At 40.4% G+C, this 26,922-nt stretch overlaps 2 protein-coding genes across 2 annotated transcripts; one reads left to right on the top strand and one right to left on the bottom strand.

The window, feature by feature from the left end:
• Positions 1-1,256: 1,256 nt before the first annotated feature.
• Positions 1,257-11,331, bottom strand: CHCHD4 (coiled-coil-helix-coiled-coil-helix domain containing 4; the record flags this gene model as incomplete). The annotated part of the gene is made up of 3 exons (XM_082004524.1): positions 1,257-1,552; positions 9,214-9,312; positions 11,310-11,331. 3 exons carry the CDS (start codon positions 11,329-11,331, stop codon positions 1,257-1,259), a joined length of 417 nt encoding a protein of 138 aa, XP_081860650.1.
• Positions 11,332-11,807: 476 nt separating this feature from the next.
• On the top strand, positions 11,808-24,764 carry TMEM43 (transmembrane protein 43; the record flags this gene model as incomplete). The annotated part of the gene is made up of 12 exons (XM_082004593.1): positions 11,808-11,987; positions 12,553-12,702; positions 13,751-13,885; positions 14,599-14,693; positions 16,568-16,617; positions 18,864-18,933; positions 20,752-20,822; positions 20,987-21,108; positions 21,731-21,805; positions 21,887-21,988; positions 23,463-23,580; positions 24,562-24,764. The coding sequence occupies 12 exons, from the start codon at positions 11,808-11,810 to the stop codon at positions 24,762-24,764; spliced, it is 1,371 nt and encodes a 456-aa protein (XP_081860719.1).
• Between the last annotated feature and the right edge of the window lie 2,158 nt (positions 24,765-26,922).

Raw genomic sequence — 26,922 nt, 5'->3', positions numbered from 1 at the left:
TTTGTTTTCTAACACAATTCTCAGAGCCTACATTTTGTAAGGAAAGAAAAAAAATGTTGCATTCCCTTATCCACCGTGATAATAGTGATTTACTATTAAATTATTTGCACCTCTAAAGTAACTTTCAAATATTTTAATAGCTGTTCAGGTCCTCGGTAGTGCTGGTTCATGCTCCACAGTCTACTATAGCTACTGAAAATGCTTTACATTTTTATGCCTTCCTGCCTGGGGGTGGAGAGAAAAGAATCGCACAAGAATAAAAACCTGACAAGCTGCAGCCACTGATCTTCACAACGCACAAATTGATTCAAAGTCTGCTTAAAATGCAAAAAAGTATCTCAAATCCAAGCAGTGTCAACAAAAAACAACCACACTACACAAGCAGGAGCTTTCAGTGAAGGTAAAAAGTATTTGCTTTTTAATATGCACTTAAGTCACAGTATCTGTTTTGAGGTCATTACACCAGGTAACATTTTCATTGTATTCTCAAAGTATTTTACAAAAGCCTGTCTATACACTGAAGAAGCAGATACTAAAGGAATCCAAAAATGTAGTTTCAGAGCAAAAATAAAGCCAATGACCAACATTCTTTCCATTCATCTTCATCAATGGTTGTACAACAGACTGTTTCTAAAAATGCAAAAGCCATCACCATAAGTAAATGAAAGCAAAGGAGATACACATGTCAACATTTTTTCTGGAAGTTCTTACCCGATTCTGGTAGTAAAATGCAACCATAATCTAATATGACCATGTGAAATTATTATACAAATTCTAGATCTAGGCCATGTTCAATGTCCTGTACCAGTCTGGCAAAAAAATCTTTAAGGAAAATAGAAACTGCATTAAATGAGTGTTTAATAGAACAGAATACATTAAAAAAGAGCAGCTATTGATCAGAACGTACTGAAATGAAGACAGGCCTGGTATGCTAGTGGAATTCGTGTTGAAAGCTATATATATTTAAAGACATCATTCAAGTCAAAAGTCAAGGAGAACTTGAGGGTAAAAAACAGCTGTTAAAGTATTAACTGTATAACCTGCTGTCAGACACAATACATACACATACTCATTCTTTTTGCAGTATTTATTTGCAAGGCTGTAGCTGAAATTTCTCCTTCGGCAATAAATTATTTATTATGATACAGTGTATAGAACAACGGTGAAACATTTCTTGACGACTCAAGACAGACATACTGCAAAAGTCCATGTCTCTGAAAATGAGAAATGGAGACAATAGCCTCCTTGCGTCTTCATTAGCTAGATCCCTTCTCTTCTTTGGCAGCAGAAGCCTCCATAGGAGTAGCTTCCAAATCTTTGTTTGACTTCTCTTTTTCTTCATTTTCATCCTCTTGAGGGTAAAGGTCTGGGTATTTCTGCATGCATTCCTGCATGGCACGGAATTGGTCCACACAGTCTGATCCCTTTATTTCTTCTGTGCTATAGTGGAAACAAGAAAAGGCTGACTTGAACTGTTCCCCACAGGGACCACTAGCCATTCCACCCAGACATGGGCAATTCCAATTGATATCTCCATTGGGCAATATCAATCCTGAACAAACAAGAAAGAAGAAAAGTTAAGCGCTCCTTCCAAAAATTGATTTCATTCAGTGAAAGCTGCTAGGTTGCAGGTGTAAGCTGAAGTACTAACAGTGCCATAATAGCTCTGTAGCTTCAAGGGTGCTCAATATCTTTCACTTCCTGGCCCACCTGTTTCTATCTCTGATCTGTATGATCCTTTACTGGGTACAATGAGATTAGTTCTGAATTAATTCTCTCTCCCTGGACTACAGACCACTGAGAATATTCTAAGGAAACAGCAAAACAGATTGAAGTCAAGTCAATCCACTTGCCAGACTCTGTCAGTGGAACAAGCAAGCCTTAAAATTGTGTCATACAAGTCATAAGAATTTAATTCCAGTAGTAAGACTAGAATTCTTTTAAATCAAATTGGATGGATGCATTTTTCTTCTTGTTTTAAATGAACTCTGGAATACTAACCCACAACTTTCCCTCTCAAAATTTGAACAAGAAAACCAGAATTAAAAAACTGAGAATCAGTTTATTTGTAAGACACAGATTAAGTCACATGCCACAGAACACAAGGAATAGTGAAAGCATGCCAGCCTGCCTGGTTCCCAGAAATCAAATTGTACTTTAGAACACAACTGAGAGTGAGTTAGGTCTCATTTTGGACTCTAAATAAACTGGAAGAGCTATAAATTTCTGCTCTGGAACAGTTAAAGTTATCACAGATATACTTCAGTGATAGAACAGCAAGGCGGAGATTTAAATGGGCATATGTTCTTTGAGACATCAACTGATTTTCACAATGAAGTTCAAGCAGCAAGCCAGAGAACTCATTTCCTCGACGTTTTGAACAGTCAGGTATAGAAATGTAATATAACAAACTTGCTCATGTGGGCTTCTAGAGTCTCTAATATATTGCTTTAAAGCAATACTTCTCCATTCCCTTTCTCCACTTTGCATGAACATACACATAGTCGTGTTCATCTACAAAGAACAAGATAAATACTGTGCTGTGATCCAAGCTAGCTTCTTCTCCACTTTCACAGTTTGCTCTCCTCCTCTCTAGTAGAACTCCCTAACTTCATCCGCAGGTTAAATTTCTGCAGAAGCTAACAGTATGAGGATAAACCTGAAGTTTAAGTACTTTCCCTTTAGAAGCAGGTATGAAAATACCATTGTCAGAGAATAAAGTTGCATTAGCTCTGATCCAAACATGAAATTGTATTTAGGGGCTGATGTAGCTTGATGTTCCCTAAAATACTCCCACAGAATTCAATAAGCCTACTTATTGTCTTTGTCCTGCAGCATCATGAAGTTCTGGACATTATGTTTCACTCCTATTAGCAACTCCTTGGACACTAGGCCACAATATCATGAATCGTATGTACCAGTACAGCAAAAGCAGCTCAATTCTGTTTATTGCTATATTAAAAGGAATGAAAGGAAAATTTTTCTCTGGTTTGCAATTTGTCAATGATGTGCTCTAACTCAGTCAATGCAGTTCAGCAGAAAATTAGTCAGTCAAATCTCAGTATTGATCAGTCAGTCTCTTTTTCATTACAGAAAGTAAGTCTCCTTAGCATGACTTGGTCAACTACAGTAATACTGTCATTTTTCACAGATCATGCTTTATTCAGCAAGATAGTTTTATAAAGTATCTGTAATAATCACCGTACTGAGAAGATGTATCTAGTACAGTGCACAATGGCATCTCTAGCTGCCTGAAGGAAAAGCAGAACTTCTGAGACAAGGAAATGGATGGCTGGTGCCAGATTCCTTATTGCCAAAGATGACATAAAGCAGAAAGATGTTGATCATACAGCATAGAAGAAATATGGCTTGCTTTGTAAACTAGATTTTGTAGTCCTATATTCCTCCTCACTAACATCAACCAGTCATTTTAAACAGTCATTTTTCTAATACTTCAAAAAGAAAAAACACATGAGGAGTTCTGAAATGTTCCCGAAGACACCACAGCAATAAAATTACTTGTAAAATAATTCTTTTAAAATAAATTGTTCCTTTTAGAGTCAGAACTGCCTTGTAAACATGCAAATTTTAACAACAGTGTAAGTTCTCATAAACAATACATTCTTGTATATCACATAAGCATTGATTTGCACCTATTCGATTACTGAAATAGCATGTTTCAGATGTTATCTGCACAGAAAACATGCTTTTAAAAAACAAAACCAAACCCAAGATGAATAAGGCAAGCATTTCCTCACTGACAATTACAGCAGAATGCACAATTCATGGAGTAAGTCTATCAGCTAGCTTAGAACACAATTAAAACAGAAACAGATTTCATCCACCACTGTCCCTGAATCACAAGTCTGCAATGGACAGGATTACTATTTTTTATTAAATTGAATTAAAACTTCTTTCAAATGCAGCCTGAACCTCACTGATCCAGTGGGTCATAATCTACTTGAGCCTGCACTTGGGGAAGGAAAAACAACCCTATTTACATTATAGCAGATAGATTATACGGGCTTGCGTTAGCCAGTAACTGCTGACATCACACAGCTTAATTTCTCTTAGCTCATGGGATCTGTTAATACCATGGATGAAGGCAGGCCCATCTGCATTTATGTCAACGCTTGTCTTTCTACTCGCTGTAATGAAGTCCCACTGTTGTTCTGAGAAAAGTTTCTTCCTTGTTATATGACAAACATTCCAATGACAAGTTTATCTGCCAATGATTCACAATGCAAGATGACAGACACATAGGAAGCAGGATTGAAAGGACATCATCAGTCATAAAAACAGTCCTGTACATCTGATCATTCATCAGGTTCTTTCTGAAAAGAATTAGGGGGTTTGCTTCATCAGTCCTCTGTGGAAACCATTTCAAAACTGTCTCTAAAATAAGATGACAGGAACAGGTCTGGAAAAACAGCAAAGGGAGAGGACAGCAACAACTCATGTTTGAAGTGCAGTTCCATAAGCACTTTTAGCCAGCTCTCTTATCACAGCTGTAATGCCAATAAAAATTACTTTTCACGCATAAAACTCACCAGTGCCTTCTTCACATAAGAATAATTTCATACGTTATTAGGCTAACTGATGGGAGCAAAGATCTCAATGAAAACTAGAAATCTTTCACATTTAAATTCTTCCATCTGCAACATGTAAGACCAGAAACAAGATTTACAGTGAGAATACCATTTCAAAACTACTGTAAATGAATTCTTAATTTATTTCCATCAGCCACAGCTGTTAAAAAGCACACACAGTGAACGCTGAGATATGCTGCAATATGAAACGCTAACTTGAACCTACCCTGGTTTGTCTGCCTTCCCATTTCACACGGCTTCATTTCTTTGAATGGCTTAAAGTGAGCCATTAACTTTTTGCCTACCAAAATTTCATAACTGATAGAAATAAAAAAGAATACTACATGCAACGCTACAGACTTGGGGAGGAGTGGCTAGAGAGCAGCCCAGCGGAAAGGGACCTGGGGGTGCTGGTTGACAGCCGGCTGAACATGAGCCAGCAGTGGGCCCAGGTGGCCAAGAAGGACAACAGCGTCCTGGCCTGTATCAGGAATAGTGTGGCCAGCAGGACTAGGGAAGTGATTGTGCCCCTGTACTCAGCACTGGTGAGGCCGCACCTTGAATCCTGTGTTCAGTTTTGGGCCCCTCACTACAAGAAGGACATTGAGGTGCTGGAGCGTGTCCAGAGAAGGGCAACGAAGCTGGTGAGGGGTCTGGAGCACAAGTCTTATGAGGAGCAGCTGAGGGAACTGGGCTTGTTCAGTCTGGAGAAGAAGAGGCTGAGGGGAGACCTTATCGCTCTCTACAACTACCTGAAAGGGGGTTGTGGCGACGAGGGTGTTGGCCTCTTCTCCCAAGTAACTAGCGATAGGACAAGAGGAAATGGCCTCAAGTTGCACCAGGGGAGGTTTAGATTGGATATTAGGAAAAATTTCTTCACCGAGAGAGTGGTCAGGCATTGGAACAGGCTGCCCAGGGAGGTGGTGGAGTCGCCATCTCTGGAAGTGTTCAAAAAACGTGTGAATGTGGCACTTCAGGACATTGTTTAGGGGACATGGTGGTGCTGGATTAATGGTTGGACTTGATGATCTTGAAGGTCCTTTCCAACCTAGTGATTCTGTGACTTTATTTTCTCCCAAGGGAAACGGAGCACAAGCTTTCTTGAGTTATCTACTGACTACAGTAGACTCCTTAAAAGACTGATGTCTGTTAATGCCTAAAGCAAGATAAGAACTATCCAAAACCACCAAACTATATGTTTATCTACAAGTATGAAAAAGGCCCCTACAAAAACCCAAAACCTCAAATAAAAGTTTCAGCTGTATTAGAAAACAATACAGATTATGACGTATCTATATAATAAATCTATTCTTTCCCAGATATAATTGTTCTGTGTAAAACACAGCAGAAAAGGTTAAAAGTCATTATAGTTAATTATGCCACAGAAGTTGAATACTGGCAACCAAGTCTTCTATTCAAAGTAGAAGCCAAATTAGGAAAGCCTGCATGTTACCTTGTGTACAGCAAAGCCCCTTCCAATTTTCTTTTAAATAAAAAAATCACACAAGCCAGAGCTTCTGCACTTCAATATATTCCAAAACATTTTGCCCATATGTCTTTCCTGCCCACAAATTTCACTCCCATTAGATGCAGCTACATTCTGTGATATGTCAACTGTTTCTGTTGATCTGATGCACTGTAGCCCAAGATTGTTCAAGTGAGAATCACAGAATCATTTAAGTTGGAAAAGATCCTTAGACATAGTCGAGTCCAGCTGTAAAGTTTTCAGAGAACCCTTAAAACATGGCAGTAACTTACCACATGCTAAAGAGGAAAAACACACCAAAAAAACCCTCGACCCAACCTAAGCTTAGTAACGGTATTTAAACAGAATTTACAGAGTTTCTCATTTTGAATCACAGAAGACACAAATTTTCACTGAAAGGTGTCCCCTGACATAACTAGCTTCTTGCTTTCCCTGTTCTCTTCCCTGCTCTATAGCACAGGAAGCAAGTGATCTAACGTGCTGTAAACACAGGATTGCTAGGAAAAAAACCCACCATGTCTCCTCCTCACCATGGCCTTTCCATATCCATCAAAATACACATAAGAGGAATCAATGAATACGGCATTTAAACATAGAGGAAGTGGCTCGTTTAATTTTGGCTAGTTTATTACCCAAATATATGGCACAAGACGATACGCTTGTGGTATATGTACAACCAGAAAAAGAATAATTTGATGCGGAAGGGTGGGACATCAGACGGAAGAGAATTCCCTCTTTAAAGGTACCAAGAGAATAGTTTTCCATGATCACCTTCCAAGCCTTTGTAGTATGTCTCTCTATTATGCTAGATCTGAGACAGTTACCCTTCCCCTTTCTCATAAAAGCCGGTGTCAGAAATAGATGCTTAGTTATAGGACCAATATGCATCCACATGCTGTTGCTAGATAGATACCTTTTACTAACAGAATATTTAATTATCCCCAAGACCATGAATGATTACAAGAGGGAAAACAGGTGAACTTTAAGCAACCACATGTAACATCAATACAGACTGCATACATGAATTTCCTTAGCTAAACAAGCCACTTTGTTTAGCTGTACACCACACACAGTATCTTAACAGTTCAGTGAATGATAAAATCCCCAAGGGTTTGTATGTTCTCCAGATGTGGTATCTAGAACAAGTACCTTTCTTTGCTTTATTTTGCAAGCAGTCTTCAGTTTTTCAGAGGAAACAGAAAGCCACCGGCCACAGAAGCCACTGAAGGCTTGAGGGAGAACAGGGATTAAAAACAGGGTTTTTTTCTTTTTATCTCAGGTCAAAGACTGTCAGGTTAACCTCAGTCACAAACTCTGCCATGTAGTCAAAAAGCCAGTGAAACGTATTGCAAAACTGAAATAGCCAGTGTGCATTAGTCATTAAAGAAAAAAAAAATTATCATTTTACATTGCACTGAAGCTATCTTTAATTGCTCTTTTTTTCTTACTAGTTTTCACAAGAATTTCTGCAAACTGTTCTGAAAGCCTCTTCCCCAAGGTGATTCTGCTTTAAGTCAGTGTTGCCATATTTGTAATGCTTTAGGTTAGGCACAAATCTCACACGTTTCAAAGAACATTTAAATGTTGTTTTTAGGAAATGAGTATTGCATCCTAATCAGGAACACCTCGAATACTTCTAGCAGGTTGTAAACAGATCAGAGATAAGGAATCTAGGATGCAGAGCAACCCTGATCATAACATGTGATTTTGAAAAGTAAGTAATACTGATTTGAGCATACTATGGAAAATTTTCTATTAGACTAGAAAGAAATTTATTCATTCACATAATGATCTAAACCAACATGAAGTTTATATATGCTCTCATTTGAGTCATTATAAAACTGAACAGACTCATCACTGCTGACAAGCAAAGCATTCAGATGTATCTGTTGACTACATACAGTTGTCCTGATGCCAATATAGGCAGCTAAATGCAAAATAAATTCAACACAGATCTACGTATGAAAAAGTTATTCTAATGACATAGGTAGGAAGATATGGTTCAAATTAAACTACATACAATCATTGGCTAACAAAGTGACCCTGTGTGCTCCAGTTGCTAAAATGTGCTTAAATACTGCCCTCTAAAGGTCAGAGTCACTTTTACTTTCTAACAAAATTTCAAAAAGGGTGAAGCATTTACTTCAATCTCAGCTGAGCTGAGAAAGCAATGAGATCACTTCATACAAAGTGAAGAGGCTAAAAGACCTGTAAGTATAAAGGCAATTAGAAAAATATTTAACCCAAATTCACAGATGTTCATGACATTTGTTAACCTAGGGCAAAATTTATCTAATCATCATGATAGGAAGGATTATTTCATTTACCCATTAGAAACAACCTAAAATACGCTCTGTTCAATCTGAATATTATAAATTTGGATCTCAGAAATATTCTGCTCTCTTAAATCGCCATTTGCATGTTAGATCTACTTCATATAAGAACTGTAATCTTCACTGAACTTGAACTTATATCTTTTCAAGACAAGATGGTTACAGTTGAAAACTAAGTAATCTGAACTTATCTGTCATGTGACATTGAAAGACATTACTAGCAGTTATTGATTATATTGCTACCAGTATAGTACAGGATCAGTTAGACACATATAATTTATATTAAATTGGATATTCAGAGATCATTAAATTACGCAATTTCAGCTGTACACAGGCAGGTGAGCAACTCACATCCATGACAGTGGTATGTAACTCACTTCGGTTTCTCTGAAAACTGCACTTCATCACTTAAAACAGTGAAAAAAAACACCATCATTTCCACTGGTTAAGCTCTAAATTTGTTAATAAAACAAAGGAAGGAAAAAGTTTTTTCTGGGTATCTGTGGCTACTAACAAAAGCTATAAGCCATCAAATGATGTATTTGAACAGGCCACTTTAAAAGATAGGTAACAGTGTAGAAAAAATCCACTGTAAGGACAGCATGTCATTTGTAATTTCCTAATACGAAAGTTAAAACTGCTAAGAGTTCGGATGTTTATTGAATAGCCAGCTGGCCCCAATCTTTAAAAATGAATAATTTGTTCCTACTTCATACACGGTTTGTTTTCTGTTGTTCTTGTTTTTTTAAGATGGTTAGAATATGATGTATCACTCCTTACTTCTGTTCTTCTACTTACTACTGACCTTGTTCTTCATAAGGGTCATCTGGGTCATCTGCAACCAGCTCAGCACTGCTTGGTGTCTCATGGTCCTCTTTGGTTGCAAATATAATTCTGTCTTTTCCTACCATACAGGAGACAACAAGCAAAAATTCAGAGAAAACTGAGACAGGAGGAGTCACTTACAAAGCTACTGAACACCGCAAGGTAATGAGATATTCAACATGACACATTAATGTTAGCACTGAATGAATTCTGTTGTACTTATCAATCACCTTCAATTAGAACAGTTGTTCATTCAGAACACATACACAATGGAAATTCTATTCTTATATAGTTCCAATTTTCACAGCAACATACTGTAATGGCTGCAGATCACAGTACAGTTCATTGAACTGTGAAGTTAAAAAGCTGTTTCAAAACAAGCTCAAACTACTCTGTTACAAGGACTAACCCAGATGAAGGGGTTAGACAAAAAAACGAGGGAAAGAAAAACTATACTAAATTACAGTACAGTTTTCAATAGGATACTTTATTAATAACAGTACTCTTCATTAGAGACTGGTGTAATATTTTACAGTAATTATCTGAATTAAATACCAAAGAGCACCTTAACAGTGTAGAAACAACTACTGAAAGGTGCTGTGAACTTTACCAATGACAGAAGAACACCACAGCGTACTACTCCCTGCTCTTGTGCCACTCTTGATTTAACAAAGTGGTTCTGTAATGGGGTAGGGGAGGGCTTGGCTAAAAACCTGAACAGAGTTTTCTAACAACTCTATAAAACTACAAAAACCACTCTAAGGTAGACACAAGCAGAAAAGAACTGCTAGCTGAAACTCTTCCGAATGCACAACTGAGTATTCATGGAGTGGAAAAAAAAAAAGTAAAGTTCCCCCAGAACTTCCTTTCATTCTCCAAATTCAAAGGCCACTGCAGTGACTCGGCATATTAGAAATTAGTATCTTCTTGCCCCTCAATGTGACCTCAGCCAGCAAATGTTCAGTAACTTCCTTAACTTTGCTCAGTAAATCAACATGCATTTAAACATGTCTGAGAAACAGGTAAACCTAAAGCCTTTTCAAAAGTTCTGTCAACTCTGCACTGCGCTCCAGCAAACTTTACAATATAGAATGTCCAGTCATTTCTTATATAAAAGGAATTAGAAAAATATGGACTCTAATCCCCATCACTGTAATTTGGTAGAATGCCATAAGACAACCTACAGATCTTGCAATGATCCAAGATGTTGTTAAAGCAAATTAAAAACCTAAAGCAAAACGGTCCATAGGTTATTACTACCACACCACAGTTTATAATCAGCATTCAGTGTCCCAAAGTTTAAGGCTTCAAAACGGCATTTAGGATTACAAACTAGCTTTTTCCCAGTTTGAAACTTTACATTTTGTCACTTTACATAAAGGGCAGAAACACATCCCCCAGGATATTTAGTCAAGCCTTAGAAATACCACAACCCGTACAAGATAATACCTTGTACAGATACAGAGGCATAAAGCTCGCACTCTACCCACCCTGTCTATCTACCGTGTTTTCCTTCAAAAGGTAAACAAACCCTCACCTCTGGCCACTTAAACTAAGCTGGCAGAAATTTAAGCCCTACGGGGGAGTACCGCGCCGCGACAAGGAGCGTGCCCGCATGGCTCAGCCGCCCCACAGCAAAGCCCGGGGAGCGAAAAGAGCAGCCCCGAGGCGCACACAGGCTCATCTCCGGCCATTTCGCGGAGATGCGTCAACAGGCGGTGCAGGGCGGCACCGGCCACCCCACTACCTGCCGCCGGGCCCCTCGCCCCGGGCCGCCAGCCCCGCAGCGCGGGCCGGCCCGTAGGGCAGCGGAGGCCCGCCGCGCCCTCTCCCGCCGCGGCTTCCCGCCTACCATGAGGAGAAAGGTCGGAAGAGAGAGGGGAGGCAGCCCTCCACCCACCGCCGCAGACGGCCGCGCGGGACTTTCGTGCCTGATCTCCCGTCAGGCTGCGTCTTCCCTTTACGGGCTGAAGTGAGCGGGCAGCCGCCCCGCACCGCCCCCACCCCTGGTCGCCTCAGGGCGAGCCCGCCCGGCCCGTCCCGGCGGCGTGACATTGGGAGGACGCCCGGACGCACCTTCTTGCCTGCAGTAGGACATGGCGGAGCCGGCCGGTGCCTTCCGCCGCAGCGCGCACGCAAACTGACCCTGCCGGCGCCCTACCGCCCCCTCCGCGCCTCCTCTATCACCGCCACAGCGACAGGGAGCGGCGCGCTGCCCCGCGCTACAACCTCCCACCTCCGGAAGCGCCTTCCCTGCCCGCCGGCGCCTGCTGACGCACCTCCTGCCGAAGGCTGCCGAGAGCCGGCGCGGGGGAGGGAGCAGCTGGCTCGGTCACGCCTGTCCTTGGCGCTGGACTACATCTCCCAGCCTGCCCCGCGCCCAGCGAGGTGGGCGCCATTTCTCAGGCAGGAACTACGTGTCCCGGCATGCGCTGCGGCGGCGCCCCTGGCGGGGAGCGGCTCGGAGGCGGGAGGGCCGGGTGAGCCCTGAGCAGGAGGAGGGCGCGGCTGCGGGCGGTGCGCGGCTTCTGCGGCGGCTCCGGGGTGGTATCCGGCGAGTGCAAGAGAGTCAAGATGTCGAGGAATGTAAGTGTTGGTCGGGCTGGCCCTCCCGTTGCTCTGCGCTACGTGGTGCGGTTCTTCCCGCTCCGGCCGCTCCCCCAGGGTGGCCTGGCTGAGGCGAGGGGCCCTGTCACATCCCGCCTGGCATCTCGAGATGAGCCAACGAGAAGCCTCACAGCCTGTCGTGGTTACGTGTGTTAGTCCGAAGTTGCTTCTTGATTATTCCCCACAGCCAGCGTACATACAGATAAGCCCCTGGGCTTTCATGCTTTACTCTGGTACTGTCTAGGACAACAGTAGCAATTTTGTTTTAAACTATGTCTTTTTGTTGCTCTAGATGCAATTATTTTAAAGTATGCAGGCACTCACCACTGGGGAGGTAAAATGTAACATGTTATTTATAGCTATGTTTTAGTTGGTGTGGAATTCAGGAGTATTACTCAATTTGTCATGGCCCGAATGCAGGGTGTGGACACCAAATAGGGAACGTAGAGTCAGACTGAAGAAAGCTTGCAGGAACATGTTAAACCACTATAATAGCAATTGTTTTTTCCATTAGGCTTAAGTTGTATTTATTGACTGTATTTCTGGTATCAAAAGCATGATGAGACATTTAGTAAGTGTGGGAAAGTTTTGGTCCAAGGCTAGAGGTGCTACTCTGTAGAGCAACAGTATGAACAAGCTAAAAGACTTATTTTGAAACAGAATGCTTTCCGCTGTCACACCAATATTGTATGTTTTGGTTTATCTCCAACAGTTCTCTGACACAGGCAGCAGAAAAGAACATGTGAAAATCACAAGTGAGTCCAAACCAGGGTTCCTGGAGAGGCTCAGCGAGACTTCTGGAGGCATGTTGATCGGACTTGTGACATTTCTTCTGTCTTTCTACCTTCTTTTTACCAATGAAGTAAGTGAAATACTGTCATTGTTTATACACAGCTTCAAAATGTCACAGCTGACATTCAACTAGTTTTGCGTTTATAGGCTTACTAAAATGTTAAAGCTTTATTATTTCACCCATAAAAAGAGGATGTGAGGATGTTAGGTCTGGAGAGTCTGGTGCTTATCCTTGGGATATAACAGAAGACTAAAATCACTGGGCCACAGATAGTCTTGCTGTAGAACTGAATGTGGTAGAAACAGTGGCAGTGTGTAATGAGAGATAAGATCCAAAACCTGTGAGCTGGTGCAGAAACAGGCTGTAGTGTTATTGAAAGAGTGTTGTGTGAGCCAGCCACATTCCAGTCTTTTCTTGGGATGAAATAAGGTCTTCATTTCTAGGGTTGTTACAATTGCATTAAAGGAATTTATACTACATGTTGCAAAATAGAGGGTGTTAATTATTCTCAATGTTATTTTATGTCTTGGTTTTAGACTAAAAAAAATAATTAAAGTAAGCAGGGAATCTTGACACCCTACTGTTGCAAACATACAAGCTTTTGGCAGTTTTGGAGTAGGGGAACAGAATTCTGTGAATTTTCGCCTAAGAATTCCTTTTATACCTCTACAAGAGGAAAGAGAACTATTCCCAATTTCGGTGACTTTGCAGGAAAAAGCACATTGTAACATGATGGTAAGGTAAGGAAAACTTCTGCCAAGTAGTCATATGGGTCTGTGGAGAAAGGACCATAATTGGCATAATTTTTTGCAGTTATTTGTGAACAATGAACAAGGTAAGAGGTGAAGAGCAATAACTTTGGACTCCTGTAGGAATAGTCTATGTATGTTTGAGGAGCTTAGTTAATGGCCCTGCTGCATGGGTAGGAAGTACTGCCCCAAACTGTGTTAGACACAGAGGGAGTGGAGAAGTAAAAGAGTGTTTTGAGAATATGCCTTGAGGCTGAATATACAAGCATTTCTTGTGGTCTTCAGATCACTTGTCTGCTAACCTTTTTCACAAACTACTGCTGTGCCATTGATTCTCCACAACTCGAATTTGCTTTTCTTGATTGCAGGGACGAGCTTTAAGGACAGCCAAATCTCTTGATGAGGGACTTTCTCTTGTGATCCCTCTTGGTAGCATCCACAGTGTGTCTCAGCAGAATGAAGGAAGATTGGTGCACTTAGCTGGTGCTCTGAGTACATCTAAGGTAAATAGTATCTTGAAGATGAGTATTTCAAGCTTAGAGGGAAGGAAAAGTCTTTGCCAATTAAAATTATGTTTGATATCCAGGGAGAAGACATGCAGTTTCTTTCCTCCTTTGTAAGCATTGCTGGCTACCACCCAAGCTTTGGTTCTTGGCCCAGAATCGGGGAAATGCTGTACAGCCTTGGTCTCCTTAATCCCAAGCAACATGCTACCTCTAGCTGTATTTACCCTCCCACTGCCTTTGGTGGATAATTTCATTTTCACTTTGTATAGGGAACCTATTGTGTATTCATGATATTATAAAGTCTTCAGGCTCTTGCAGTACAGAGGCTCTGCAAGTTCTGACTTTCTAGTAGTGATGACATTTTTTTCTGCGGTCAGCCTGCGTTGCAGAAGATAACACAGCACGGCAGCTTCTAGCAAAATAAAATCTCCCTCTGGTTTAAACACTTAAGCCTACATACCATTAGCCAGCATTTCTGATTTTATTCTTCACAGTTTTTAATGATGATTCTTTAGGTCAAATTTATAAGTGATATAAAGAGAAGCTCCTTTTTGTTTTTCATAACATTTATGCTATATTCAGCCATGTGTAACGTAGTGCTAACTATGTACAGCGAGGTATGTAAATGAGTTTGATGATAAAAGTACAGTGTTTGAGTTTGTGAGGTACAGCATTTATACTGACTTGTATTTTCTTTAATTTTTAAATAGCCTTTGTTTGATCCCAGCTATGGGCTCTCCATCCAGGCTGTCAAACTTAAGCGTAATGTGGAAATGTACCAGTGGGTAGAATATGAAGATTCCACGTAAGTGAAAGTAACCTTCAAAAGTTGTTTATAAAGCTGTTGTATTAACAAGATCCGATCACACTTTTTTTTTCTCTCACCACCCGCAAAGAAGAAGACAACTCTTTAAGGCAGAGCTCTTGTTTTGGTGTGGGTTTTTTTTTAGTGAATCACTTTATTTTCTTCAGAGATAACAGGTCTTGTAGATGGTCAATGCTGCAGAATTTGCATCTGATAAAATTTGAGTAACATCCAAGGCCTTTTATCAAATGTTTCCGCTTCCTGATTTTGTATAACTTCATGGGGTTTCTTGGCCTTCATGCTGCAGCTGTGGTTTTTTGTTTTCGTTATTGTTGTCTGATGCTCTGCTACCTCAGAGCCCATTGATCTATTTTCTGTCATAGGTATTTTCAACAGAATTCAAAGATCTGTACAAATTTATGAAAAACAAAAAAAAAAAGATAAAAAACTCATGTTTTTCCCAAAGACTCAGTTGATTTCTATTCTTTCTAGTGTTCCTAAAGCTTCTTTTATTTACTGATATACTTTCTGCCCATCAAGATATCAGTAACTCCACCCCCATTATACTCCCTGGCTGCTAGTTGATTAGCAGAATCAAAACCATTGTCCCAAAATACTTGGTATTGAATTTTTTTCAAATAAAACCTTATAATCCTACTTTTCCTGCATCTGCTAAGCCTCTCCTGCTGCCATTCTTTAAAATTTGAACCCTCAAGCCAATTTTTTTCTCTGTTCTCAAAAAGGAAATACAAAAATATTTTTGCTGAATCCAGAAACTTTATTGTATTTTCCCTTGGGTTTCTTCCTTTCTTCCACAGTGACAATGATTTACTTGTTGGGTTTGTTTTGTCAGTTTTTGGTTTGTGTTTTTTTTTAATCTTCCAAAGGGGTCTTAACTTTTGTTGGAAAAGTAAGTGAACCCAAAAATTTCAATTATGAATTCCAGAATAAACTCTGATAAACCCATTGACCCAAAAACTGCCTGGTTGACACATACAGCAATTAAAAACCCTATTGTATCTAATTGAATCTAGAAGTGAGATTCTTTTCTCAGACTTGTGAACACTTGAGACTTTTTGGCACGTGACTGTGAGGGAAATACCTTAATTTCTTTGGTACTTTATACATGTGCAAATTGAGTACTTAGATAAACCAAGGCATGATGTCTGGATTTTTAGAAGACTCTGCTTCCCTTTATCCTTAATAATGAAACACCAACATTAATTTCTAGCTGTGAAATTTTAGTTGGTTGAGAGCCATTCAGATTAGTTTATAGTAGGCAATATTGCGGCCTAGGTACCTTTCCAAGGGGATTTACAAAACTGTAATGAGATGTTAGCTATTCTGCTAGTAGTTGTAAGCAGAAGAGGGAAAATATGTTTCTGTTATTATTAATAATTCCACTGACAGTAGTATAAAAGTTATTAAATATTATGTAGGTCTGACTCCACAGAACTCATGTTCCAAATGCCTTTTGTGTCACACAAAAAAAAGTCAGAGGTTGTGAAGGTGTGAAAAATAAGCAGTTTTAACATGCTCATGGTGCAGCATTTGTAAAAGATTTGATGATTTAGGTCAGCTTGTCTCACTGTCTTTAATACTGGTTGTTCCACATTGATCTAGTCAAACACCTCCTTGTTGGCAGCATGGGAATAAAAGTGCTATGGCTGTTTAGCATTTGTGTGTAGTTTTCTTCTTGTACAGGGAATCTATATCTTCCGAGTAGGTAGTTCAGAGAAGAGTTAATTTACCTGTAAAGCTAAGTTTGTTTTGCCAGTGAGCTGTCTCTGTATTTCATTTGTAAAGTGTATTTTGCCCTGGGCAGAGGTGTGTGTGCACTGGTTTGGTTCTCATCCCACCCCTTTTCTCTGCAGGGAATATGAAGAGAACGGTGAGATTAAGAAAGAGACAAAGTATTCATACAGTAAGTTGATCAACAGAAAGTCCCTTTTCTTTTATGCATGTATCTTTCGACTTTCATGTGTATTTTGATTTTTGTTGTAAATCCTGCAAGTTTTTCTTGGGAAAGAAAGGAAAGGAATGTGCAGAAATAAGCAAAAATTCCTTCCTAAACAAATGGCAGGATCTCCCATTCTTGAGGTAACTGAGGTGGAAAGAGGTGTGTTGTTAGAAAGCAACTACTGCAGAAAATCTTGTCTTGGAACTCCTAGGGGTTCAGAGCAGCATCCAAGAATAGGATGCTTCGGAGATAGGATCCATAAGGTTCTCAGTGTCAAGAGATGGGCAGAGATGGGAGTGTGTTCAAAGCTATGCCTCAGATTACTCTTCAGAAGTGGAGTAACTGGGCGTATGTCAGGTGTGAGCAGAAGAGAATAGACAGGGAAGAACAGTGTAGCTCCAGCCTGTAAGCATGTTGAGAGTCTGTTTAGGTGTTGATACCAGCTAAGGAAAACCACCAGCACGCTCTGAAGTGTGCTGGCTGTGGCTTTTGCCAAACAATTTTTGGCAGGGGCAGAACTGAGAGCATTATCCTGACCTACCCAGTGGCAGAAAAATACTGTTGAGTCATCATATATCTGGAGATTGGTCTCTGTGCTTCATTTATCTCTGATTAAAGCACATTGACATGTAATGTGGGTGTGCAGCAGTTTCTGGGTGTGATCATAAAAATACCTCAAGTCAGTGAAGCGTGGGACCCTGCAGCACAGAGATGCATAAGGAGCAAAGCTGGTGATTGTGAGCTGTGAAAGACAGCCTTACAGTGGCAGGGAACAAAAAAAAAATGCCATTTAGAAAAACAGCTGCCCTCTCAAGATTGATGGATTCTGTCCAGTAAAAGTCTGTATATTACTAGATATGGTAGCTTAGCTTTGGCTGGCAGGCAAGGGCCCACACAGCCACTTGCTTACTCTTCCCCTCAGCAAGACTGGGGAAGAGATTGGGAGAACAGGAATGAGAGAGCTTGTGAGTTGAAATAAAGACAAGGAGATTGCTTACCAATTTTACCATTGTGGGCAAAACAGATTTGACTTGGGGAAAAGTAACTTAATTTATTGTAAATTAAAATAAATATTTAATTACTCATTCATGTGTTGGGTAAACACATTTGCTCTTACCTTTTCCCAGGCCCAACTTTACTCCAGACTCCCCTCCCCTTGCCCCCCCACCTTGTTATTGCCACAGGGTGTACTCACTCCCTTTAGTGGGACAGCGAGCGGTGCAGGGGGTGGGGGTAGGTTTACAGTCAGTACATAGTGGTTTCTCCCTGCCACGCTTTCCTTCTTACACTTTTCTCATGCTGCAGTGAGTATCTGCTGTGCTGTGGAGCACCTCCTCCTCTGACTTTGGTGTTCCCTCTGTTGTTTCTCGCTCCTTTTTGTTCCCTCCCTTCCACATTTGGTGTTTTCTGCCCTTTCTTAAAAATGTTTTCACAGAAGTGCCCTGAACTTTACTGATGGGCTCAGCTGTGGCCTGCAGTGGGTCTGATGTGGAACCAGCTGTGTCCAACACAGGACAGCTCCTGACATCTTCCCACAGAAGCCACCCCTGCAGCCCCCTCTCCCCAACTACCAAAGTCTTGCCATGTACCCAGTACACCATAATATCCTTTACAATGATCCCTACTCCACTGTTTAACCAAACTCCCTTTCCTTCCTCTCTACTCCTTCATGGTAGTAGAGCAAGCTATATTTAATTGGGAAGCTGCTCAAAAAAGGGACTCTAGTTCTGTTGGAGTTGTAAGAAGCCTACTGAAATCTGTTCTGGGGATGTGGAAATGCTGCTGTGGCTCGAACCAAGGCAGCATTGTGCTTTTTTCACAGTGGCACATACAGGTACCATCTCTATCTGTTGCTTGGCTGTACTGAAATTTGCTAGTTCCAGCAGAGCTCACAGCCTTTCCTCACAAAACCGGATCTTTCCCAAAGACTGGAGCCAGCAATCAAACCCAACAGCAAAGCTCCCCCTGAGTGAAGTTGAGTTACATTTATTGCTAACTTTTTTTCTAAATTCTGCCATTCCTCATGAATATGTTAGGAAGGTGGATTTAAGTATCAGTACAGACTGTCACACACATAGTTTGATGTAAACATTATTGCTGCAAGTGTAACTTAGAAGTGATTCATGGATTGAAAGGTGTGTCTTCAATAACTAAGATCTGAGTGGCAGTTTTTCCTGTTTTCTCCTTAACCTTCATATCATTTTCTTTAGATACCGAATGGAAATCGGAAGTTGTGAACAGCAGAAACTTTGATCGAGAAATTGGACACAAAAACCCTAGGTAATTTACACCTAGCACAGTCTCTCTAGGTTCTGTCACTGTATCTGATCAAAGATGAGAGCTAAACGGCTAATCTTCCTGACATAGTGAAGTAGGTGGAAACTGTTGGTCTTCCAGTAGTTGGGAGAGCTAAGGAGTAGAGAAATTAGAGAGCAGTTCAAAACTGCCTGGCTGTAACCAGAATTAAGCTATCCATTAGTAATGGCTGGACGTCAGGCTTTTATTATATTACCTCTGGACCATGTGGTCTCCATGTAGGAGAACTTGAATGGGTTCCTTTCTGACTTTTATTGTCTGTTAATGCAGTCTATTACTAATTCTTTCCTCTATTACAAAAGTGCAGGCATCCCATGAGCTTGTCACACCACTTGCATGATGTTCTTCTAAGCTAGCGTGTATGAGCTCATAGGCTTATTTGTGGCAATCACCCATATATAATTTGTTTCATCCATCTCTCAGCTGCAGCATTTTAGTTACACTACAGTGTTCCATTTTTAACGCTAAGTTTTAGCTTGTCATTCTCACAGCACCTGCTTCATTCCTTAGGATGCAGGATGCCATCTGGCAAAAAACATCATGTGTGAGTGAAAAATACAGCTGGAGAGATAGTAGGACCAGGATTTCAACAAAACTTTGAACTTTGCAAATCTCCAGAACTTTATTTTTGTTCTGTGGGCTTATCTAAATACACTGCCCTTTATTTGGAAGTACTACTTCAGGAGGGAAAGCGAATGTGGTTTTCAGGAGGGAAAATCTATGTTCTTTTGGTTATAAGTCCCAACTAGCAGACTTGTTTAGACGTGAGGTAATGGAAAAAAGGATGCACAGATGACATATCTGCTTTGTCTCTCCTCCCCGTCCACACATTTTGTTAATGAAAATTCTCCAAGCCTTGTCCAGCAAATGCAAATCTCCAATGGAAACGTTTTTGATTTAGTACTATTCCAGTACATAATTTAAAAAGTGCTGCAGCTAAGAACATTTCATCTGAGTGTATTGGTACAAGCCAAGGAGACTGAGCATTCTGTGGTGGATCCTTGCCTGAGACAGCATGGTGTATGCAGACATGCTGAACTTCAGAGTTCGTGCCTAGCATTAATGAAGCTCTATTTTAAGTGTGTACTACATGTCTTCTTCCTTCTGTCCATCCATCTTGCCTTTTTATGCAACTTAGACATTTGTGAAAATAAAAACTGTTCTTTACTGCCAAGGAGATTCTAGTCGTACTACTTACGAGAATGAAGTCAAGTCTGTAAGTAAAGGATTCCTGAGTTTGGAATTTAATTAACTTGGCCATGATGTAGAAGTTCCTTTATATGGAGAAGGTTTATGATCTAGGTTTCTTAATTTAGCAGATAAGGTCTAGCAGTTGACAGTGGGAGCTAAATAAATTCAGGCTAGAATAAAGTTCATTTATGAGTGTAGTTAGATGTTGCAGGAGTTCATCTAGGAACGTGATTAATTCATTGTCACTCAAAACCTCTGTACCACCACTGAACAGTTTCCTAAGAGCTGAATTCCATTTCAGCCCATTATAGGTTCAGTACAGAAAAAAATAGTGAAATGCTATAGTGTGAGTGGAGGCTCAGGTGAGGGCATGAGACAGTCATATCTTGTCTTAACTTATTTTAATGGCTCCAACACTATGAAGTCTGGACACGGTTTTGTGATGGAATTGTTTTCACATCATGACATTTAGCTCTTTGAGTTTCTCCTGATTGGTTTGACATAGTACCTTTTATGTGCTGTATATTACATGCTGCAAATCAAGAATTTGGTTGTAATTCTGGGACTAATCAGGGACTCTCTGTTTCCCAGTGCCATGGCTGTGGAGTCTTTCACTGCTGTTTCTCCTAACGTCCAGGTTGGCAGCTTTGTTCTTTCCAAGGGTAAGGATTGTTTTGCATGGGCTTTGTGTCTGCTGTTGCCTCAGCAATGGACTTTGTTCTTTCCACAATGGCAGTCATTTCAAGTGTTAATCAGGAAGCCAGCCAGCAAATTGGCTGTTCCAAGTTAGACACCAGACCTGAGCCTGATTTTTTATTCTGCTTAGGTCTTGTGGATAAAATTGATGACTTCAAGCAGCTGAGCTTGTCAAACCTGGAAGATCCACATGCTGATGTTACCCGAGGAGGAGATTACTTCTACCACAGTGAGAACCCCAGGCGTCCAGAAGTAAGATGAGAAAGATAAACCAAAGCAGTGATTAATATTATATGAAAAAGAAAATTGCATGTCCCATTTCTGTTTAAATACGTAGAAAATAGAGTGCAGGCCACCACCTAGGATGAGACCCGTAGTACAGTCCTTCAGCAAGAGTGCTTTGCTTGCAGGGAGCTTCTGATCTTGCTTATATCTTTGTCTTCTGTTTTCTTTAGTCTGCCATGCTTTTAAATGGAAAGACACGGGATGGTGCTGGGAGGTGGGTTCTACCTGTGCCTTGCGGAACTTGAATGGAGTACAATGAAATGGCTTGCTGTCAGCTTGTGCTGCCTGCCCTCCTCTGGCAACAGATGAAATAACAAGGGATGAACATAGGATCTCATTAGTGTTATTGTGCTCCTGCAGCTAAATCACTGCAGGTATTGCAAAACAGCATTTGAGCTATCCTGTTTCAGCTATCAACCAGGCCTGAAAAAAGTAGAGCTTGGAAATCATTCTGCGTATCCTCTGGCTTGACATAAACGTTCAGAAAAAGTGTTGATACATAAAGGGTGTTTGCATGCAGAGTTGTCTTTCCTGTGATTCTCCTTTGTAAAGAAATCTTTGTTGATTTCCAATATTCTTTTGTTTGTAGGTAGGAGACCTTCGTGTGTCATTCTTCTATGCAGGTCTGAGTGGAGATGACCCCCATTTGGGCTCTGCTGATAAGGTGGGTCTTCAGCTGTTTCTGTATTTTGCAAACTCAGTTCCCAACTCAGTAACCAGGAAATATTTTTCCCTTTTTTCCAAGGTGACTGTGATTGCTCGCCAGCAAGGCGATCAACTGGTTCCATATCACACCAAGTCTGGAGATGTCCTGCAGATTCTCTACCCCGGGGATCTCTCTGTGGAGGTGAGATACCACACTGTACTAGCGAAGGGTTAAAATTGGAGATGGTAGTGCAGAAACAGCAAGGGAATAAGCTCTCATTCTCCTTCAGACCTGCTCTAGAGGAGGAGATAATCAATGTAAACATTAGCTTTTCTCTCTCCTTTTTCCAGGACAATGTGTTATAGCCTGTGTTTGCCTTCCAGGTTTCTGCATGTTCTTTGTGTTGAAGCAAAATGCCATGCTTCACCCACTAGCAGTACATAATTTGGCTATAGTTATTCCTGCTGTTTTTTTTAATTTTAAAAAGGAACTGTGGCTAAAGTAACTATATATTTATTTCTTAAAAATCCCCTTGTGTGGCTGCTGAATATCCTTTGCTTTAAAAGCTGTTTCTGTGCTTTCTCATTTTGCTTTTATTTGCTCTTTGGTAGTTTCCCACTTACACATGCAAGCACATGCTTTTGAAAAGGTTGTATGTAAAAATAGCAAAAATCAGGCTTTAATTAAACAAACCATAGGAGCTGTCCTCTCTTCAGCTTCTAATAACAGTTTAGGCTTGTTTGAAATGTTTATTGCTATTCTGTCTGAGAGAGAACCTTCAGGCAGAGCATTATGCTCCAATAAATTCTGCATGCTCCAGCAATTTGGTGATTCATTTACTCCTTTTAGTAGGTTTGTTTCCATTAATGATTGTTTCATGCCCTGCTGCAAAAATCCCAGATGTCAAGAATTTATAGGAGCTCCCAAATGCTGTTAAAAAGGCTTTTGTTTTGAGTTGAAAGAGAGTAGCAGTAGAATCAGCTCTCTGCTGTGAGCTCTGAATCTTCATTAGATAGAATTTGAGTTCATTGGAAATTAACTCACTACAAATGAATAATTTGTAGAGTACTTGTATGCGCAAGTAATCCATCAGTCATTTCCCATTAAGTGCTTTATTATCTCTTAGCCGTCTTCATGTGTTTGTTTTATAGAGCCAGAAGGGCACACAACCCATTTGAAAAAATCTTACTCAGAATTCTTGGAAATCAATGCTTTGCTTTGCTTGTTGAAATATACACGTATCTTTTCTCTTTTCTTGCCTGCATACCACTTGCTTTCTTTCGCATACCTTTCCTTCAGCCATCAGTGGATATTGTTGCCTTTTCTCTCTTCCTCCAAACATAGTGAAGTCAGATCATTCCTCCTTTATTACATTTCCTTATTAGTGTCTTATTTTCCACAGTAGCGTTGAATGTATTCATTTGCAGCAAAAACTGTGTGCTTTCTGCCTATGGTTGTTGAACAGTGCTTGTTTCTCTGTCTTAATTTAGAAAAATGCTGGTTTCCCTTGTGCCGTACTTTGAAATCTATTGTAGTGTGCTGCGGTACTGCGCAAAAAGACCCTGCAGAATGAGCTGCGATATCTTTTCTATGAGAGAATTTGTTCATAATACATTGGAATCAAGAGGATCTCGAAATTGAGAAACAGGCTGCATGTAATGGTGTTTGCTTTCAGGAAGTGTTTCAGAAAGAGCATGAGGGTAACACCATGAAGACTTGGGCCCTCCGTGCAGCAGGCTGGCTGGCAATGTTTGTAGGCATCAGCCTAATGACCCGAATCTTTTATACTTTGGGTAAGTTTTTTACAAAAAGATAAAATGATTTAGAATAGGATCACAATCCCTAGAGAGGTCCTCTTGCTCACATATGTAATTAATTAATGTGGAGGTCAGGAGGAATCTGTTTTAAACTCAGATTGGATTTGATCTGAAAGTCACTGTAGGCAATTGCAGATAAACAGGATCCCAGAACCAGATGGTTGTTTTGTGAAAATTAAAAAAAGCAAACATCTGTTGCCATTCTCAGAAGATCCCAGCCCAGTGCTTGCCAAAATCAGAAGCTGGAGCACATGTTGGGCTGTTTCTTTTGAGGCTAACTCACGGTGCTGCAATCCAATTACTTTCTACCCCCATACACATGTGGTCCCCCAAAAAGGCCTTAGTTAGTAGTTGTATAGTAACATGTCTTTGTGTCTGGTTGTTCTACACTACTGTGAAGACACAGCAAAAAAGGTTTTCTTTTATCCTTTTAGAGTAGAAAAATGTTGGAATAAAAACTTAAAAGCAGGACAGTGCCTCCAACTTGTATAAACTTCAAACATCAAAGCTATCATTTGCTTTGTAGTGATGTGCTCTCTTTTTTCTTTTTTTTTCTTATTTACTTACCCATATACATGCTACTGCAAGATTTATTGTTGTCAGAAATTAATTTTTGTGCTAGTATATTTTATCAGTTGCCCTAGACTTGTTCCATAGCTGCAAGGCTATCAGTGTACTCTGCCTCTCAAGCCTTGGACAAGACTTCAGACTTAATTTTTGCATTACTTCCTGTCTGAAGAGATGAGGATATCATTGTCTTAGATATTTAGCTGTTGCTTAATTATCAAATGCCTTGAGGGTACTCTGCTGAAATGCCTTATCCGGTGCTTTTGATAAATAACTTGAGTCTGTCTTTTGATTGCAATAGTTAGTGTGCAAATCCTAGGCTTGAATAAGACTTCCTTTTAAATGATAATCTTGTCAACCGCTTTATCCCTTCTTTAATTCTTTCTGCAGTGGACTGGTTTCCTGTTGTGAGGGATCTGGTTAACATTGGATTAAAAGCATTTGCTTTCTGCATAGCCACTTCGCTGTCGCTCCTGACCATCTCCATTGGCTGGCTCTTCTACCGCCCTCTCTGGGCTTTGCTGATCGGGCTGCTCTCTGTAGTTCCAATTGTGGTTGCAAAATCTCGTGTTCCACTGAAGAAGCAGCAGTGAGGAGGAGGTCGGCAGTTTTGCACTGAATCCTGGTTAGAAACTTTTCAAGTGTGTTTCTGTCCCGGTTACTGCAGTGTGCTTACAGCATATCACAGTTCAGCGGCGTACACCAAGAGCTGGGGAAGGGGCTTGAAGGCGGTTGTTGATATGTGTTATCCATGAAAAACATGACTATAGGATGCTGTTTGTAGGAAGTCGGTGACATCGACTTTGGGGAAAAAGACATTTTGGAGTGTCTATATTTGTTGTAAGTCGGTGAACAAGCATATTTGTAGCGCTCAACACTTACTAATTCCCCCTGATGTGAGAACTGGCACGTCTTCACTGACAGTTGGGGCACCTTGTGTATTACGGAGAAAGTGCCAGCTTTACCACATGGAGCATGATTAGATATCCTTAGGAAATACGTGCGTTTACCTGTCTCCGACCAACCCTCCCTCTGCTGCCTTTTCATGTATGCAGAGTCATGTATCCTGTACGCTTCTTTGGCTGATGCATTTGGAAGTGTTTGTGTTCAAAGGAAAAACACAACTTAGTCGAATTTTACACAATACTTATATAAAATGTATGCTTTTGGACTGAGGATTTTCAAGGTAACTAGAAATAATGAGTGGCCAGGTTAGCAGTGCTCTGAGGTAGTGTGGATTTGTCGGAAAGCATTGATTTCCCCCAACTTTTTAAAAGTCTCTGAAGTTGTTCTTGGTTAAGCATCCAAAATGGTAGCATGGACTATACTATTGCATAATTATTTCAGAAATTTAACTTCCAATTGCACTTATTGAAGGGGATACTCAGAGGTCACTAACCTTTAAAAATAAAACCTGCTGCCTTGAAACAAAATTAACTTTTATAATTGAATGTATATTCCTTACAGTATTTGGGGTGGTTTTTGCTGTGTATACTGTTTCTTTCTTGAATTTGACTTAGTAAGGACAATGAACATACTCCATGAAATTAAATAATGAAAACATTTTTGCTCGATTAGATTTCATAGACTTTAACAGCCTAAATTTTGAGCTTTGTATCATGTTAGAGGAATAGAGGAATGCCTTCTTGTAGCATTGTGATGGCTCATGTTTACATATTTCTGCTGTAATCAGTACTTGAGATTAGAGACTACCTTTTTAGGTCTCTCTCCACCTAGCTAGAGTCTGGCTTCCTAATGTGCCCTCCCTACGCTACAGTGATGGGTTTTTTCTGTAAGTATACATAATTCAGTACAAAAATAACGTCTGTATTTATGAAATCCAGTTATGACCGTCATGAGAAATGTGTTCCCCATACCAAAGAAATTTAACTTCAACATACATAGAAGCAAATGTTTGCTACAAGTGGTACTGAAATAGAGAACTGAGTTATAAATCATAAGTGTTTTGAGACTTAGTAATTACTTTATTAGCCTTAATTCTTTTCATCCTTCTGGTATTTCAATGTTGTTGGTTCAGTCTCATGGCTCAGTTCTGCTGGTAAGAGCAGTCATAGCGAGTGACAGGTTATAGGAAGTGCAAGTGCACATTAGCAATACTGCGCAGTCTCCCTGCTGCTCACTGACACCAACTTTTGCTTCGTCAATTAAGAACTGCACTCTGCTGGGGACAAAACCAAGTGTTGGACTGCTGTTTTACCAGCAATGCAGGAAACTAACCAGCGTTGCCATATTAGAGATGAAAATATAATTTTCTACAGCAGTGCTGAGCTTTTGTATATTTAATAAAGTACAATTTTCAAAATGTTGGTCTGTAGGCTGCTTCTTTATTTAAGTTTTGCACATTTCATATCTGGGAATAGCATCCAGGTACATGGAGCATTAGTTTGTAGCTTCCACATGAACTAGTTTTCTGTTGCTGGTTGAGCTAAGCGTGCAGTTGGATTTTGTTTTAGCCTGCAAATATTTCCCAATTTTGGGAAGCAAGTTCCTGATAACAGCACAGCTGCCTTCTGCTCTGTATATTTCTATGTGATGAAAGGCTAGATTACTTAAAAAATATGATGGTTCAACCTGACTGGACACAGCATCTTGTGTTTCCAAAGAGTCTGGGGGTTTACCTATGCATTCAACAGCTTAAAATACTTTTGTCTTACATACTAGTGTGCGTGCAGGAATGATGCAAAATAAAGTAAGGCTCCTTTTACAGACAAGAACTTCATGCTTCCCAGG

Source organism: Phaethon aethereus (genome assembly GCF_964289735.1).
Source record: "Phaethon aethereus genome assembly, chromosome: 11".
Taxonomy (NCBI): domain Eukaryota; kingdom Metazoa; phylum Chordata; class Aves; order Phaethontiformes; family Phaethontidae; genus Phaethon; species Phaethon aethereus.
The sequence above is the reverse complement of the archived record's forward strand: the minus strand, read 5'-3'. Positions and strand labels throughout refer to the sequence as shown.